The 17,913-nt window shown below is 41.8% G+C and overlaps 1 protein-coding gene across 11 annotated transcripts in view; it reads left to right on the top strand.

The window, feature by feature from the left end:
* The window catches only part of ICA1 (islet cell autoantigen 1), a 197,982-nt gene that overhangs the window by 18,882 nt on the left and 161,187 nt on the right, over window positions 1–17,913 (top strand). For 7 of the 11 annotated variants that reach the window (XM_088833439.1, XM_088833442.1, XM_088833447.1 and 4 more), the window contains exon 2: window positions 17,639–17,738. The exons of 1 other annotated variant lie outside the window; for it this stretch is intronic. In XM_088833439.1, coding sequence (XP_088689565.1) covers window positions 17,722–17,738 — 17 coding nt within the window. In that variant the 5' untranslated portion in view covers window positions 17,639–17,721. The remainder of the gene's footprint in view (window positions 1–17,638; window positions 17,739–17,913) is intronic. 3 more of the 11 variants (XM_055420483.2, XM_055420486.2, XM_055420482.2) reach the window with 1 other exon arrangement.

The raw sequence follows: 17,913 nt of genomic DNA, 5'->3' as shown, positions 1-17,913 counted from the left end.
GGTGCATATATATTTATAATTGTTATATCTTCTTTTTGGATTGATCCTTTGATCATTATGTGATGTTCTTCTTTGTCTCTTTTCACAGCCTTTGTCTTAAAGTCTATTTTATCTGATATGAGTATTGCTACTCCTGCTTTCCTTTGGTCTCTGTTTGCGTGGAATATCTTTTTCCAGCCCTTCACTTTCATTCTGTATGTGTCCCTTGTTTTGAGGTGGGTCTCTTGTAGACAACATATTTAGGGGTCTTGTTTTTTTTATCCATTCAGCCAGTCTTTATTAAAAAGCAGAGACATTACTTTGCCAACCAAGGTCCGTCTAGTCAAGGCTATGATTTTTCCAGTGGTCATGTATGGATGTGAGAGTTGGACTGTGAAGAAAGCTGATTGCCAAAGAATTGATGCTTTTTATCTGTGGTGCTGGAGAAGACTCTTGAGAGTCCCTTATACTGCAAGGAGATCCAACCAGTCCATTCTAAAGGAGATCAATCCTGGGTGTTCATTGGAAGGACTGATGCTAAAGCTGAAACTCCAATACCTTGGCCACCTCATGCGACGAGTTGACTCACTGGAAAAGACTCTGATGCTGGGAGGGATTGGGGGCAGGAGGAGAAGGGGACGACAGAGAATGAGATGACTGGATGGCATCACCGACTCTGTGGACATGAGTTTGAGTGAACTCCGGGAGTTGGTGATGGACAGGGAGGCCTGGCGTGCTGTGATTCATGGGGTCATGGAGATTCGGACACGACTGAGCAACTGAACTGAACTGTGCTGGTCTTTGTCTTTTGGTTGGGGCATTCAACCCATTTACATTTAAGGTAATTATTGATAAGTATGAACCCGTTGTCATTTACTTTGTTGTTTTGGGTTCAAGTTGATACACCCTTTCTGGTTTTCCTGTCTAGATAAGATCCTTTAGCATTTGTTGGAGAGCTGGTTTGGTGGTGCTGAATTCTCTCAGCTTTTGCTTATTTGTAAAGCTTTTAATTTCTCCTTCATATTTGAATGAGATCCTTGCTGGGTACAATAATCTGGGCTGTAGGTAATTTTCTTTCATCACTTTAAGTATGTCCTGCCATTCCCTTCTGGCCTGAAGAGTTTCTATTGAAAGATTAGCTGTTACCCTTATTGGAATCCCCTTGTGTGTTATTTGTTGTTTTTCCCTTGCTGCTTTTAATATTTGTTCTTTGTGTTTGATCTTTGTTAATTTGATTAATATGTGCCTTGGGGTGTTTCTCCTTGGGTTTATCCTATTTGGAACTCTGGGTTTCTTGGACTCAGGTGACTATTTCCTTCCCCATTTTAGGAAAATTTTCAACTATTATCTCCTCAAGTATTTTCTCATGGTCTTTCTTTTTGTCTTCTTCTGGGACTCCTATGATTTGAATGTTGGGGCGTTTAACATTGTCCCAGAGGTCTCTGAGATTGTCCTCATTTCTTTAAATTCGATTTTCTTTATTCCTCTCTGTTTCATTTATTTCTACCATTCTATCTTCTACCTCACTTATCCTATCTTCTACCTCCGTTATTCTACTGTTGGCTCCCTCCAGAGTGTTTTTGATCTCATCTATTGTATTATTCATTGTATATTGACTCTTTTTTATTTCTTCTAGATCCTTGTTAAATCTTTCTTGCATCTTCTCAATCCTTGTCTCCAGGTTATTTATCTGTAACTTCAATCTGCTTTCAAGATTTTGGATCAATTTCACTATCATTATTCAAAATTCTTTATCATTTAGGTTCCCTATCTCTTCCTCTTTTGTTTGGGTTGGTGGGCATTTATCCTGTCCATTTATTTGCCAGGTATTTCTCTGCCTCTTCATCTTGCTTATATTGCTGTGTTTGGGGTGACCTTTCTATATTCTGGCAGTTTGTGGAGTTCCCTTTTTTGTGGAGTTTCCTCGCTGTTTTTGGCATTGGACGGGTGACTTGTCATGGTTTTCTGTTTAGGGAAGCTTGTGTTGGTCGGTGGAGCTGGATTTCTTGTCTCAAGTGCAATGAAGTGTCCAGTAATGAGTTATGAGATTTCAGTGGGTTTAGAATGACTTTGGGCAGACTGTATATTGAAGCTCAGGGCTATTTTCCTGTGTTGCTGGAGAATTTGTGTGGTATGTCTTGCTCTGGAACTTGTTGACCCTTGGGTGGTGCTTGGTTTCAATGTAGGTATGGAGGCGTTTGATGAGCTCCTATTGAGATCCAACCAGTCCATTCTAAAGGAGATCAATCCTGGGTGTTCATTGGAAGGACTGATGCTAAAGCTGAACTGCAATACTTTGGCCACCTCATGTGACGAGTTGACTCTGGAAAAGACTCTGATGCTGGGAAAGGTTGGGGGTGGGAGGAGAAGGAGACGACAGAGAATGAGATGGCTGGATGGCATCACCAACTCTGTGGACATGAGTTTGAGTGAACTCTGGGAGTTGGTGATGGACAGGGAGGCCTGGCGTACTGTGATTCATGGGGTCACAAAGAGTCGGAGACGACTGAGTGACTGAACTGAACTGAACTATTGATCACTGACCTAGAGCCAGATATCTTGGAATGTGAAGTCAAGTGGGCCTTAGAAAGCATCACTACGAACAAAGCTAGTGGAGGTGATGGAATTCCAGTTGAGCTATTTCAAATCTTGAAAGATGATGTTGTGAAAGTGTTGCACTCATATGCCAGCAAATTTGGAAAACTCAGCAGTGGCCACAGGACTGGAAAAGGTCAGTCTTCATTCCAATCCCAAAGAAAGGCAATGCCAAAGAATGCTCAAACTACCGCACAATTGCACTCATCTCACACGCTAGTAAAGTCATGCTCAAAATTCTCCAAGCCAGGCTTCAGCAATATGTGAACCGTGAACTCCCAGATGTTCAAGCAGGTTTTAGAAAAGGCAGAGGCACCAGAGATCAAATTGCCAACATCCGCTGGATCATGGAGAAAGCAAGAGAGTTCCAGAAAAACATCTATTTCTGCTTCATTGATTATGCCAAAGCCTTTGACTGTGTGGATCACAATAAACTGTGGAAAATTCTGAAAGAGATTCGAATACCAGACCACCTGACCTGCCTCTTGAGAAACCTGTATGCAGGTCAGGAAGCAACAGTTAGAACTGGACATGGAACAACAGACTGGTTCCAAATAGGAAAAGGTGTACGTCAAGGCTGTATATTGACTTCTATGCAGAGTACATCATGAGGAACGCTGGGCTGGAAGAAGCACAAGCTGGAATCAAGGTTGCTGGGAGAAATATCAATAACCTCAGATATGCAGATGACACTACCCTTATGGCAGAAAGTGAAGAGGAACTCAAAAGCCTTTTGATGAAAGTGAAAGAGGAGAGTGAAAAGGTTGGCTTGAAGCTCAACATTCAGAAAACAAAGATCATGGCATCTGGTCCCATCACTTCATGGGAAGTAGATGGAAAAACAGTGGAAACAGTGTCAGACTTTATTTTTTTGGGCTCCAAAATCTCTGCAGATGCTGATTGCAGCCATGAAATTAAAAGACGCTTACTCCTTGGAAGGAAAGTTATGACCAACCTAGACAGCATATTAAAAAGCAGAGACATTACTTTGCCAACCAAGGTCTGTCTAGTCAAGGCTATGGTTTTTCCCGTGGTCATGTATGGATGTGAGAGTTCGACTGTGAAAAAACTGATCGCTGAAGAATTGATGCTTTTGAACTGTGGTGTTGGAGAAGACTCTTGAGAGTCCCTTATACTGCAAGGAGATCCAACCAGTCCGTTCTAAGGGAGATCAATCCTGGGTGTTCATTGGAAGGACTGATGCTAAGCTGAAACTCCAATACTTTGGCCACCTCATGCGATGAGTTGACTCACTGGAAAAGACTCTGATGCTGGGAAAGGTTGGGGGCGGGAGGAGAAGGGGACGACAGAGAATGAGATGGCTGGATGGCATCACCGGCTCTGTGGACATGAGTTTGAGTGAACTCCGGGAGTTGGTGATGGACAGGGAGGTCTGGCGTGCTATAATTCATGGGGTCGTGGAGAGTTGGACACGACTGAGCGACTGAACTGAAGTGAACTGATTGATTAATGTTACCTGGAGTCAGGAGTTCTCTGGTTATATGGCCCTTTGAGGTTCTCAGGATTTGGACTTAAGCCTCTTGCCTCTGGGCCATCTGTCACTTCTGAGGTAGTTTCCTCTGTTTTAGCTTCTTCTGTTTGCTGGTCTCTTCAGTGTCTAATTTCCACCCTGACTCAAGGGGGTGGTGGTGGTCACTTTTTTAGGCTCGCTTGTTCAGTCATGCTATGGGGAGGGAGGAACGCTGCAAATAACACTGGCATCTGTGGGGAGTGCTCGCAGTGTCTCTGCCACACTGGGTTTGCCCCCACTCATGGCATGTGTGCTGTCCCAGTCTACACTGCTCAGGCTCTAGGTTGCTCTGCCGTGAACTGTCTGAGGCTGGCACTGGGTTGCATGCACTTCCCTGAGTGCTCAGGTTCTGGTACTCGGGTAGTCCACAAAGGTGCAGACTCGGTTGGGCCTGAGTTTTGTGCCCTTCCCCGGTCCAAGCAGCTCAGGTAACCAGGTGTTTGGTGAGCAGTCGCTGCACTTATCACCTCCCCAGTCCCTGCCACTGTTTTCTGGGTGTACAACCGGCGCACCTTCTCAGGCGAATGTCGACTGTCCAGAATCCCAAGAAGTCTTGGTCAGCAATGAAGCCTGTTTGCAGTTTGGTGCCTCTCTGGGGCTGCGATTGCCCCCCTTCTTGCTCTGGCTGCCCTTCCCTGCCTGTCTCGGTGGGGGATGGGGGAAGAGCCGTCTGCAGCCGGGAGCTCTGTACCGTCCTTTGTTCCGTGAGCCGGTCTGATGGTGTCTTAGGTTAGGGATTTTTGCCTTTTCTCGGGGTAGCTATCCCACAGTCTGTTTTGCTATCACCAGTTAGCTCCCTCAGATTGCCTTCGGGGCATTCAGGCCTGGTCCTCCCTCTAAGCAATGCAGCCGCGCCTCCCTGCCCAGCCCCCACTTGCTAGAGGCGGGTGCGGGCGTCTGTGCTGCTTCTCCCGCTGGGAGTTACCGTTGGGCGCATAGTCTGTGGGTTTTAATTATTTGTTTTTCCTCCCGGTTATATGGCCCTTTGAGGTTCCAAAACTCACCACAGACTTGCCAGTGAGAGTGTTTCCTGGTGTTTGGAAACCTCTCTTTTTTAAGACTCCCTTCCTGGGACTGAGCTCTGTACCTACCTCTTTTGTCTCTCTTTTTATCTTTTATATTTTTTCCTACCTCCTTTCAAAGACAGTGGGCTGCTTTTCTGGGTGCCTGATGTCCTCTGCCGGCATTCAGAAGTTGTTTTGTGGAATTTACTCAGCATTCAAATGTTCTTTTGATGAATTTGTAGGGGAGAAAGTGGTCTCCCCGTCCTATTCCTCCACCATCTTAGGACCGCCTGTCGAATCTAGTATTTCTTGACAGAAGTTGATTGAGACCTTTGTCTGAGTAGCGTGTTCCTTCATTGTTCACCTTGTGAGGTTAAGCTTTTAGAGAAAAGACACTATAAATACCAGAGATTAAAATCCATTTGCTGAATTGTATTTGAAAGTTACATATACCAAGCTAAATAAAATCAAAGGTGAGTATAATTTATACAGCAAGTTCTTTTACAAAATCCTTTCTTTAGCAAAATACGCTATTTGTTCTTTTTCTGTTTCCAGTCTTCTAATCCATTTCATATTATCTGCTCTTGTAGATTCCCTTGAGGTTTTTTTCAGAGCCAGCCTTGTTATTGCCATCATGATTTTTGTCACAGCACAAAATTCACCCTTGATTCTCCTATACAAGCAGGATTTTAAGCAAGAGGAAGAACAGCAAGACCTAGATCAAGCCTCTTGTCAGCAATTTGAGTTTGGTGGTTATTTTGTTTTTACTTTCGTTCATGGGGCCATATTATTTTTAACTAAAATTAATACTAAGGATGAACGCCTTTTAGAGAATACGTTAGCTTTTTTAAGTTTCTTTAAGTATGAGATGCTGTATTTGGTATATTCCTTTAAGAGACATCTCTTAGAACAGAGAAAGAGACTCAGGAGAGCATCAGGTTACTAACTGGCTGACTAGTGTTTTGCGCCCAGAATTCCTCCATGTAAACTTGATCTTTAACCTGACCTCCAAGAAGTCTCTATTTCTTGAAACCCAATTTCCTTATCTTTAAAAAGGAACATGTTGTGTTCATTGTCTCTAAGCTTTCTCTTAAGTGAAAGTCGCTCAGTTGTGTCTGACCCTTTGCTACCCCATGGACTGTATAGTCCTGAATTCTCCAGGACAAAATACTGGAGTGGGTACCCTTTCCCTTCTGCAGGGAATCTTCCCAACCTAGGGATTAAACCCAGATCTCCTGCATTGCAGGCAGATTCTTTGCCAGCTGAGCCACAGGGAAGCCCAAGAATATTGGAGGGGGTAGCCTATCCCTTCTCCTCCTGACCCAGGAATCGAACTGGGGTCTCCTGCTTTGCAGGTGGATTCTTTACCAGCTGAGCTACGAGGGAAGCCCATCCTCTGAAAATAATTAAAATCAGCTTTATGGTTTTGTGATTAAGGGCAACCCAGATGTCAGCTAGCTTCATCTACTATTTTACAGATGAGCCAAGTATAAGATGAGCAAGCCATGCTTCAGTTTGGATTCCCAGGTGGCACTAGTGGTAAAGAACCCACCTGCCAAAGCAGGAAACATAAAAGATCAGAGTTTGATACCTGGGTCGGGAAGATCCCCTAGGGTAGGAAATGGCAGCCTACTTCAGTAGCCTCACTTGGAGAATCCCATGCACAGAGAAGCCTGGTGATTGCACAGGGTTGCAAAAGAGTTAGACACAACTGAAATGATTTGGCACACAAGTGGAAGAGGGATAAGCTTGTATCATGATCGTGGGCTTACAGCCTTTTATTTTATACTAAGCAGGATATTGGGAGGCAAGTTATATTGGCATTGGAAATATTTACTTCAGGATGTGATTTTAATAGAGTTAGGGAGTTATTAAGCTTAGTTAATGCCTGGATATAATACTTGAGCTGTTTTGAAACATGAATGATCATTTAAAAATATCCTAAGCCACAACTCATTAACAGAAAATGCAAATTTTAATAGAGACTTGCACATGTAGGGTTTAAATGAAAAGTCATCCATCTTTTAGCTGTCTTGAATATGGTTAGAATTCTGCTTTCCTCCCATAAGATTTGCTGACTCACAAAATTAAAGCATGACTCATAAAATTAAATCATGATGGTGTTTCACATTTGCTTGTGAATTTATGAAATGTCAAAAATCATTTGCAGGAGACTCAACTGCAAACAGAACCCATTTAAAGTTCTGTGGAGTGCTCAAGTAGTCATAACCTTATCAAAATCTGAAAGGAAAAGCTGGGTGATATCTGAGACATAGGAAAAACACCCATAAAAACTAGTCAGAATCACATTATTTTAACTAATGTTTGGCTTTTGAAGGGATAGAAGATGATTCAACTTCCCACCCTCCATGCTGCTGCTGCTGCTGCTAAGTCACTTCAGTCGTGTCCGACTCTGTGTGACCCCATAGACGGAAGCCCACCAGGCTCCCCCTTCCCTGGGATTCTCCAGGCAAGAACACTGGAGTGGGTTGCCATTTCCTTCTCCAATGTGTGAAAGTGAAAAGTGAAAGTAGAGTCACTCAGTCGTGTCCGACCCTTAGCGACCCCACGGACTGCAGCCTACCAGGCTCCTCCATCCATGGGATTTTCTAGGCAAGAGTACTGGAGTGGCTTGCCATTGCCTTCTCCGCCCACCCTCCATAGGGAACCCTTTTTCTCAACTATGTGTAAACACATTTTGATGAATCAATATTGGAATAATAATAATAAATGCAGTTAGTTATGCCTTGAGGAATTGCTTTAGTTTTTCCTCCCCATTTCTCCTTAAACTATTTAAACATTTATACTTAAAACACTTTGCCTTCTGTACATGGGAAATTGTAAGAATCTTTCTAAACATGAGAAAAGGGTAAAAGTGTTAGTTCCTCAGTAGTGTCCAACTCTTTGCAGCCCCATGGACTGTAACTCACCAGGCTCCTCTGTCCGTGAAATTTTCCAGGCAAGAATACTGGAGATGGTAGCCATTTCCTTCTCCAGGGCATTTTCCCAACCCAGGGATCAAACCCAGCTCTCCTACAGTCCAGGGGGATCCTTTACCGTCTGAACCACCAGGGAAGCCCAAGAGAAAGTGACTGGAGATAAACTTTTTGGGGAAAAGATGAAAAATATATTGAGCAAAATAAGAAGGAGGAACACTATTTTTTAACGTGGTACCTAGAACCTCTGACAAATGTGTATTTCTTCTGTTCATTTGGCAATTCATCAGAAGCCTGTATCTGAGTCCTGGTGCTGGAGCCAGTTTACTTTCTTCTGTCTGGATCACAGGTCCCCAGTTTAAAAGGAAGGGGCTTTGTTCTGTTGTTTCTTAATGACCTCTTGATTCTAAATTATACAACTTATATTAATTCTGTGGTTATATGTCAGAGAAATAAAACCAGCTATTGAAAACTGGTAGTAGTTCTAGGTGAAGTTGTTCTCTGAAAAAACAGAAAGATGGAATGAGGAGAAAATTATATAAATTAGTATCCTGCAAAATTGGAAGTTAAATCCAAGAGACCTGCCACGGGTGTCCATTTGTTACGGAAAGTCAATTAGGAACTTCCGTCTATGGGGTCACACAGAGTCGGACACGACTGAAGTGACTTAGCAGCAGCAGCAGCAGCAAAGACAGGGCACAGAAGGTGATCACTACATGTGAAATAAACCACATCAAAACGTCTACCATCCAGGAGCTACAAAGTATATCTCAATGCTGAAAAGTGACTAAAGGTGCTTTCAGAGATTGGTCCCCATATGTCCGCATGTGTCCCAGGTTACAGCCCTTGTTCTTAAAAGTTGTAGGAATGCACAGCTGCTTATGGTTGGTTGTGTGCGTGTGCGCACACACTCACACACACACACACACACACACACACACACACACACACCCATGCAGTTCTACTATAGAAGCAGTTTGTTCCTTGCTTTCCCTCTGTCTGGAGTAATACCCTCCCAGCATACCCACAGGGCTGCTTACATGGCATTAGTGGTAAAGAATCCTCCTGCCAGTACAGGAGATGCAAGAGATGAGGGTTCTATCCCTGGGTCCGAGAGATCCCCTGGAGTAAGGAAATGGCACCCCATGCCAGTCAGTACTCTTGCCTGGGAAATCCCATGGGCAGAGGAGCCTGGCGGGCTACAGCCCATGGGGCCGCAAAGAATGGGACATAACCGAGCAACCGAGCACACATACCCACACACACTCCTACCTGTCCTGTGGCCAGCAACTGCTGATTCTTGGAATCCCAGCCCAGAGGCCATGTAGGAAGCCAGCCCACTGCCCTGACCTCTCTTTTCTTCTAACCCTGGGTACCTCCCCCTGCCATGGCACTTACTCCCGGTCACAGGAAGTGCTCGGCACTCCCTGACTTCAGATCCTCCTGTTCACTTATACACAAGTATCCCCGAAAATCTGTGGCAGGCAGTGATGGGTAATTTTACAGAGGTTTAATTTTAGAGAATTATTCTGTATTTCATCAGATATGTGAACTCATTGCTCATGAGCTCTTTCACCATCTTATGTTGCATGAAGAAGAAAAATGACTACCAAACAGTTGACACGGTATCGACTGTAGGACACATCCCAGCTTCAGGAAGGTTGCAGTGTGAACGGATCTGCAGCTGGGATTCAGTGACATGTGGTGCCATGAAGCTGGTGTTTGGGAATGAGTGATCTTACTATGGGATGATTCAGACATATCCCCCTGCACCTACACACACTATAAGACTCTGTTCCTTTCTCTTGCAAAGTGTGTTTAAATGCTGGTGTGCACAACAGAATGAAGCACTTTAAGATGGTGACAGTTTTTAGTTAGAAAATAGAGATTTTTAATAAATTAAACAAATGACGAATTTGGCAGTGGTTCTGATCTGAATTCAAGAGAATCTGCTGTATGCTCAGTACAGATTAAGGAAAAGGGGATACTGGACTCAGTTTCAGCTAGGACTCCAGCTAATAGAAAACCTGCTCACTGGGGGAGGAGAAAAACCTACCGCTTAAGTTGGACAAGGAATTAATTTGAGACATGAAAACTGTGCAAGAAACAGGACACACTTAGGAAACATGAGGCAAAAGGAAGCTTACTGTTTTTGTGGGTTGAGAGTATTGGTTTGGTGACATATAACTACTCATCTTACCTTTACTCTGAGTAAGGGTTGGCTCAAGAATTTTAGACTCTTTGCATAATTCAAATATAATCAGAAGTGCCATCAGCAAACTCTGTAAGCGCCTAGAAAAGGGTTGTGGGCCAGAATAAATGTTCAGTGCAGCTGAAGGCAGCCTATATGGAATGAAAATACTTAACACATGTTACATTTCCAAGGAGGAGAATCCAGAATCAGGATTTGAGGCAGCTAAAATTGACTCCTTTTGGAGCAATGCATCAAACTTTGCTTAAACCAGGCTTGCTTTAGTGTTTTAAGAACCTTGGAGTTATTCAGAAGAAACTTTTCCATATGTGTTGGCCAACTTGTGTGTTCAGAACGGCTTTTCAAATATTATAGAAAATAGAAACAAGTGGGACAGCTGTGGTCTGTCCACATGGGTAGATAAAATTGAAGAGTCAGCACACCAAGCATGTAAGAAAAGCAGAGATGCGAATGAGCATAATGATGGCACAGAACCCCTGTAGAAAATGTGACAAAACAGCCCTCCTCCCTGTGCGTCCAGTTTTCCCCTCGTGGTGTGTTTGAGAACAGCTCCTGTTTTGAATGCCTGGCCTTAGAGCCTGAGGAAATGGCAACCCACTCCAGTCTTCTTCCTTTGGAAATCCCATGAACAGAGGAGCCTGGCAGGCTACAGTCCTTGGGGTTGCAAAGAGTCAGACACAGCTGAGAGGCTGAGCACACTGGAGCCTGAGCTGGAGATGCTACAGCTCCCTCAAAGTGCAGCCTGGGAAAGTCTGAAGAACATTAGGTTGCTAGTCTTAGTGTCACCCTTAATGTCACTGCTGGCCTCAGCAGGTGTCCTGCCTCTGAGCAGGGCTACGTCTTTCCCCTCTATTGCTTGTCTGAGACACAGAACATGCTGTTCACTTACTCATTCCCCCACCCTCAGGGTGGCTCCATCAGAATTAGGAACTAACTTTTCATTGATCTATTAACTCATGGGTCCCTACTTCTTTGAGTAGGTCTTAAATTATTGGTTCATGTGCTTTGTCCTCGGGGAGACAGAGTTTAGTGAAGCACAAACATACATGTGGTCAGGTGGTGCCGAATTGAACAATATTGGTGCTTTTATTTTTCTTATCATGGGACTCAGAGTCCACAAGTAACTTGATACTTGCTCTTCGTTGCCTGTCTCCCAAGGTAAGGTGACCACAAGTAGAACTTGAGGAAGTCTCTGTGCTGTTAACAACCATTTATTTTGGGTTTCTTTCATAAGTGCCTTGTGGCAGAAGTGGAGAACTAGCTTCCTGTGCAGAATCATGAATTGAAGTATTAGCTATTCTTAGACTTTATTTTATTTTATAGGGCAAGTGATATTTTTACAGCAGAATTTACAAATTTGGGGATACATGAAGATTTCTTTAAGTGTCTCTTGCAAATGTCAAGAGTCTCCTGCATCTGGAAATTATGTTTGTATTCATCAGTCTTTCCTGCTCAGCCAGCTTTGTCTACTACTATAGCTAATAATCACATGTATTGTTTGAGCATTTAATGTCATAAGTTTCAATGTAAAGTTCATACAAGATTTCAGACTTGATAGAAAATCATGAGTGCAAATATACAATTTGTAATTTTTAAATTGATTGCATGTTGAAATAATATTTTAAGATATATTGCATTAAATAAAATATATTTAAACTTTTTTACCATTTCTTTTAACTTTTTTTTTTTAAATGAATGACTTTTCCTGTTAATCTTTGCTAGGATTGGTATTTTCAACTTTGTGTGTTTGTTTAGAATGTAACCATTCTATAGGTAGATACACATGTACACTCGGGGCAGATTCATGTCAATGTATGGCAAAACCAACACAATAATGTAAAGAAAAAAATAAATAAAATAAAATCAACATAAAAAACAAAACAAAGAATGTAACCATTCTAAAAGATGTGTAGGATATCTCATAGCTATTTCTGTTTGCTTTTCCCTAATGTACAAAGCATTTATTTTCTCATAATTCCCTTATAATCAGTGTCTTTCTGTATGATTTTGTTCCCATTTGTATACCTTCTATGGTGAGGTGTCTATACTTGCCCATTTTTTTTAACCTTTTGACTCCCTTCACCCATTTCTCCAACCACACCACCCACCTCTGGCAACCACCAATCTGGTATGAGCTTGTTTTTTGTTTGTTTGTTTTTGATTCCACATATAAGAGAGATTAGAATGTATTTGTCTTTCTCTATCTGATGTATTTCACTTAGCGTAATGCCTTCAAAGTACATTTATGTTGTTGCAAATGGAAAGGTTTCAGTCTTTTTTATGTCTGAATAGTATCCCATTAGGGCTTCCCAGGTGGCTCAGTAGTAAAGAATCTACCTGCCAAGCAGATGTGGGTTCAATCCCTGGGTCAGGAAGATCCCCTAGGAAAGGACATGATAACCTACTCCAGTATTCTTGCCTGAAGAATTCTGTGGACAGAGGAGCCTGGTGGGCTACAGTCCATGGGGTCACAAAGAGTTGGACATGACTTAGCAATTAAACAGCAGCAAGCAACAGCAGGAATATCCCATTTTTTAATGTATATGTGTTTGTATGTGTATGAATGTGTATACATACACGTTACAATTTATCCATTCAGGCATCAGTGGACACTGGAAATAGGCTGTTTCTGTATCTTGGCTATCATGAATCAGGCTACAATGAACATGGGAGTGCAAATACCTTTTTGAGTTGGTGTTTTCATTTCAGATAAATAACCGGCAGCAGAGCTGCTGGATTGTATGGGGGTTCTATTTTTCATTTCCTGAGGCGCCGCCATGCTGTTTCCTGTCGGGGCTGTGCCAGTTCACGTTCCCACCAACAGTGCACAGAGGTTCTCTTCTCCCTGTCCTTGCCAGCACGCGCTATCTCTTGTCTTTTTGATAATAGCTATTCTGACAGGTTTGAGGTGATATCTCATTGTGGTTTTGATTTGTATTTCCCTGACGATTTAGTTATTTCCATGTACCTATTGGCCATCTGTATGTCTTCTTGGGGAAGATGTCTATTCAGATCTTCTCCTCATCTTCTAATCAGATTGTTTGTTTCTGCTGAGCTGTATGCGTTCTTTATATATTTTCGATATTACCCCACATCAGATATATGATTTGCAATGTTTTCTCCCATTCAGTCAGTTGCCTTACATTAGCTTTTGAGTGAGATGATGTCCCCCTTATTTATTTTTCCTTTTGCTGCTTTTGCTTTCAGTGTCAGATTCAAAAAGTTATTGCCAAGACCTACATTAAGGAGATTACTGCCTATGTTTTCTTTTAGTTTTATGGTTTCAGGTCTTACATTGGAGTCTTTGATCCATTTTTAATTTATTTTTGCGCATGATGTGAGATAGTAGTCCAGTTTTATTCTTTTGCATATAGCTCTTTACTTTTCCCAACACAACTTATTGAAGAGACTATTTTTTCATCCTTGTATATCCTTGTCTCCTTTGTCATGAATTAATTGACTGTATATGTGTTTATTCTTTTTATTTTTTTAACGTGACTGTTAGATCATTTAAAATTATTTATGTAGCTCATAAGGATCTTCCCTGGTGCTCAGCAGTAAAAAAAAAAATCCACCTGCCAGTTCAGGAGATCCCTGTTTCCGGAAGATCCCCTGGAAAAGGAAATGGCAACCCACCCCAGTATCCATGCCTGGGAAATCCCATGGACAGAGGAGCCTAATGAGCTACAGTCATCATGTCACAAAAAGTCTAAAATAAACAAATAAATGTAGCTCACGGTATATTTCTGTTGGACAGAGCTGACCTAGACTATAGGTTCCTTGAGGCCAAAAATGGTGTCTGACACATATTAGATAGTCAGTACATGTTTGATAAATCAAATTGTTGATACTGAAGTGAATGAATAGTGAGAAGTATAATAATTTTTTAAAGTAATGATTTTGACACTGTGGATGGATTTAGAAGGTGATAGGTCAGATGAAATGGATTTTGTCAGGAAGTCTTTAAATGTTTATTAATTTTCCCCAGTGAATGGATCTGAAACATACATTAAAAGAGATGCAAGTTCTGGCAGCAGCTGCTATTCATGAGATGTTGAGATCTTCCCCGTACAGGCTAACCTGATTTTGCTCCCCACGATTCCTTTGTTCTGCATGCTAGATTGTTTCAGTCATGTCCGACTCTCTGTGATTCCAAAAGTAGCCTACCAGGCTCCTCTGTCCAAGGGATACTCCAGGCGAGATTAGTGGAGTGGGTTGCTATGCCCTTCTCTCCTTTGTTCTAGTGCCATATATAATACAGAAATTTGTTTAGGAGTGATCCATTTCCAGAGAGACTTTTTCCTGTGTATCATTTAGCTGTGGTTCTCAGACCTTAGTGTGCCTAAAAGTCACTTGCAAAACCTGTTACAAATGCAGATTCCCAAAGCCATTTCCAGAAATTCTGATTCAGTAGGTAAGAGATGGCGCCCAGGAATCTGCATGTTACCACCCCAGAAGAATCCAGCCTGACCCATAAACAATACCTTGAGGAACACTGCTGTTTGGCAGCATAATCTGGGAGTAGCCTGGAAGTTCAAGTAGAAGGGGCAATTTGCTTAGTGATTTTTCCCTTCTCCAGGGGATCTTCCCAACCAGGGATTGAACCCAGGTCTCCTCCATTACAGGCAGATTCTTTACTGTCTGAGCCACCAGGGAAGCCCATTATACTATATAGAACTCAAATTGTTAAATATTTTAATACTCAAAAGTTATAGCAAAGGAAACGGCAGTGAAAAGGCAACCTACCAAATGGAAAAAGATATTTTCAAACCATATATTAGATAAGGGGTTAATCCAGAATATATAAAGAACTCTTACAATGCAATGACAAAATAACTTACTCGATTATAAAAAAAAATAAAGGACTTGAATAGACATTTCTCCAAAGAAGATATGCAAATTGCCAGTAAGCACATGAAACAATGTTCAATGTACACGTGGTCAGGGAAATGCAAGTCAAAACCACAGTGAGATACCCCCTCACACCCATTAAGATGGTTACTAAAAAAAAAAAACAAAATAATGAGTGCTGGTGAGGATGCAGAGAAATTGGAATAATTGAAGTCCTGTTGGTAGGACTGTAAAATATGCACTTGCTATGGAAAAAAGTACAGAGATTCCTCAAAAAATCAAAAATAGAACTACTGCTATGTGATCCAGCAATCCCACTTCTGGATGTATATCTAAAAACAATAAAAACAAGATCTTGAAGAGATATTTGCACACTGATCATTCACAGTAGCAAAGATTTGGAAACAATCTAGATGTCCATGAGTGGATGAATAGATTAAAGAAAAATGTGCTATATATACACAGTGGAGTATTATTTAGCATTAAAAAGGAAGGAAAACCTATCCTGTCCTACAATATGGATGAATCTTGAGTACATCATGCTAAGTGGGTTGCCATATCCTCCTTGAGGGGACCTCCCTGGCCCAGGGATCGAACCCGCAACTGTTAGATTTCCTGCATTGGTAGGTGGGTTCTTTACCACCAAGCGCCACCTGGGAAGCCCAAGTGAAAGAAGGCAATCACAAAAAGACAAATACTTTAGTATTCCACTAATATGAAGTACCTAAGAGAGTCGAACTATATAGTAGAGTGATAATTGTCAGGGTCTGGGGGGAGACAGAAATGGGGAGTTGTTCAATGCGGGTAGAGTCTCAGTCATGCAAGATGAAAACATTCTGGAGCTCTGTTGTACAGCATTGCACAGATGGTTAACAGTACTGTACTGTTTACTTAAGATTGTTCCAAGGATAAATTTGCTATATGGCTTTTATCATAATACAAAATTAATTAAAAAGTATCAACTATCCTAATAGTTCATGGTGATATCAAACTCAGAAAGAATATCATTTGTTTCCTTGGATAATACCTTTTTAGGGAAATTTTGTTGGAAGCCTTTAGCTCCATAAAATAAATGTGTACTTGCTGTGATGTTGTGTGGGTGGTGAGAGGAATGGAACTTGTGACCTCTCCATGATTTATCAAGTAGAAGGCAAGCCTTACTCATTGTGAGTGTCATTCCCAAAGCAACTTGTCCGAAAACCTGGATGCTCTTCAGGAGGAAGAGAGATGCTGATTGTGGGATGCTGTCATCTCAGAGGCATCTGACACTCAAGAAAATGTCATCCTTTCTCTCTCCTGTGCCCATACCCCAAGCCTGAATATCAGCACCTCGACTGCATTTCCCTTAAAATGTTTAAAAAATTCCTTAGAAACTCGAATCATTTTAGGGATCCTGGTTGCCAGGATCGTTTCTGAGGCAGAGGGAGAATGATTGGGTTGATGTTGTTGAAGCAGCCAGAGCCTTCATATGATGAGCATTCACTCTGGCAGCCAGCAAGCTGTCTGTGTCTGGTCAGAGGCCATTCCTTCAGGTAATGCGTTCTCCATTCATTCTGGTAACTGGCAGGCACATGTGGCTGGGTGGGCTGGCTCTTTCCCTCCCTGGGTTTACCTAGCTCCCATGAGTGGGGCAAATGCTCGTGGTTTAGTTGCTCAGTTATGTCTAAGTCTTTGCAACCCTATGGACTATAGCACACCAAGTTCCTCTGTCCATGGGGTTTCCTAGACATGAATACTGGAGTGGGTTACCATTTCCTTCTCCAGGGGATCTTCCTGATGGAGGGATCGAACATAGGTTTCCTGCACTGCAGGCGATTCTTTACTGACTGAGCCACCAGGAAAGCCCAGGGTGAATGGAATGAGGTGTAAAGACATCAAGTGACTCCCATATTTACTAGTGAGATAAAAATATAGTCCTGGGTTGATCGAAACTGAAATAATCACATTGTCTTCCTTTGTACCTTTATGGTGTTTTGTTTTGGCTTCTCTTTTTGTTTGTTTTTGTTTTGGCAATGTGCTGGTTCACTTTTCAGAAATATTAAATATGAGAGATTTAAAATCTACAGAGACATACAGATGCAATGTACTCACAACCTAGCTTATTAAAGAAAACACTGTAGGTACAAAGTCCCTGTATATGCCTCTCAAATAATATTCCCTGTCCCTACTGCAGTGGTAGCTGCTATCTGGAATTTGGTGTTTGCCATTCCTAAGCATTTCTTTATACCTTCACTATATAATGCTTGTATATTTCAGTAGTACAGAGTATTGCTTGCATGTTATGGTCTCATATTTTCTGTAGTCTTCTGCAACCTGCCCTTTTCATTCAACCTGCCTGTTTACTTCTTAAATCTCATTTGGGATGTTTCTTCCAGTGTTACTTAGCTAAACTACTCTAGATGCTGGGGTACAGTGTTACTGTGGAGTAATGGTTGGCTCCTAAAATGACTTAGATTGAAAAATGTTATGGGTCAAATTAATGTAATAGTAGTATAGTGTGTAACTGTTAAACATATTTGTTTTATTTCAGGTTATAATATAACTTATCCTCTCATGCTTTTTCCCTGCCCCTTCTCCCCAAATCATCAACAGTAGAAAAAAGAAGGAGGAACCATGTCAGGACACAAATGGTAAATAATTTGTTGTCTCTTCTGAATTGGGGGAGGCTGTTGAAAAAGGAAAGCATGTAGTATATACTCAATAAATGTCTACTGAATGGAAAAATCAGGACTCACAATAGCAGTAAATAACCTATTAGCCTTCAACCAGTGTTGAATATGTGCTATGCTGTGCTGTGCTTGGTTA

This window comes from Moschus berezovskii, chromosome 3 (assembly GCF_049115385.1).
Source record: "Moschus berezovskii isolate FMDL1 chromosome 3, NW_MosBer_1.0, whole genome shotgun sequence".
Classification (NCBI taxonomy): domain Eukaryota; kingdom Metazoa; phylum Chordata; class Mammalia; order Artiodactyla; family Moschidae; genus Moschus; species Moschus berezovskii.
Note: the sequence above shows the minus strand (reverse complement) of the source record. Positions and strands in the feature narration are given on the sequence as shown.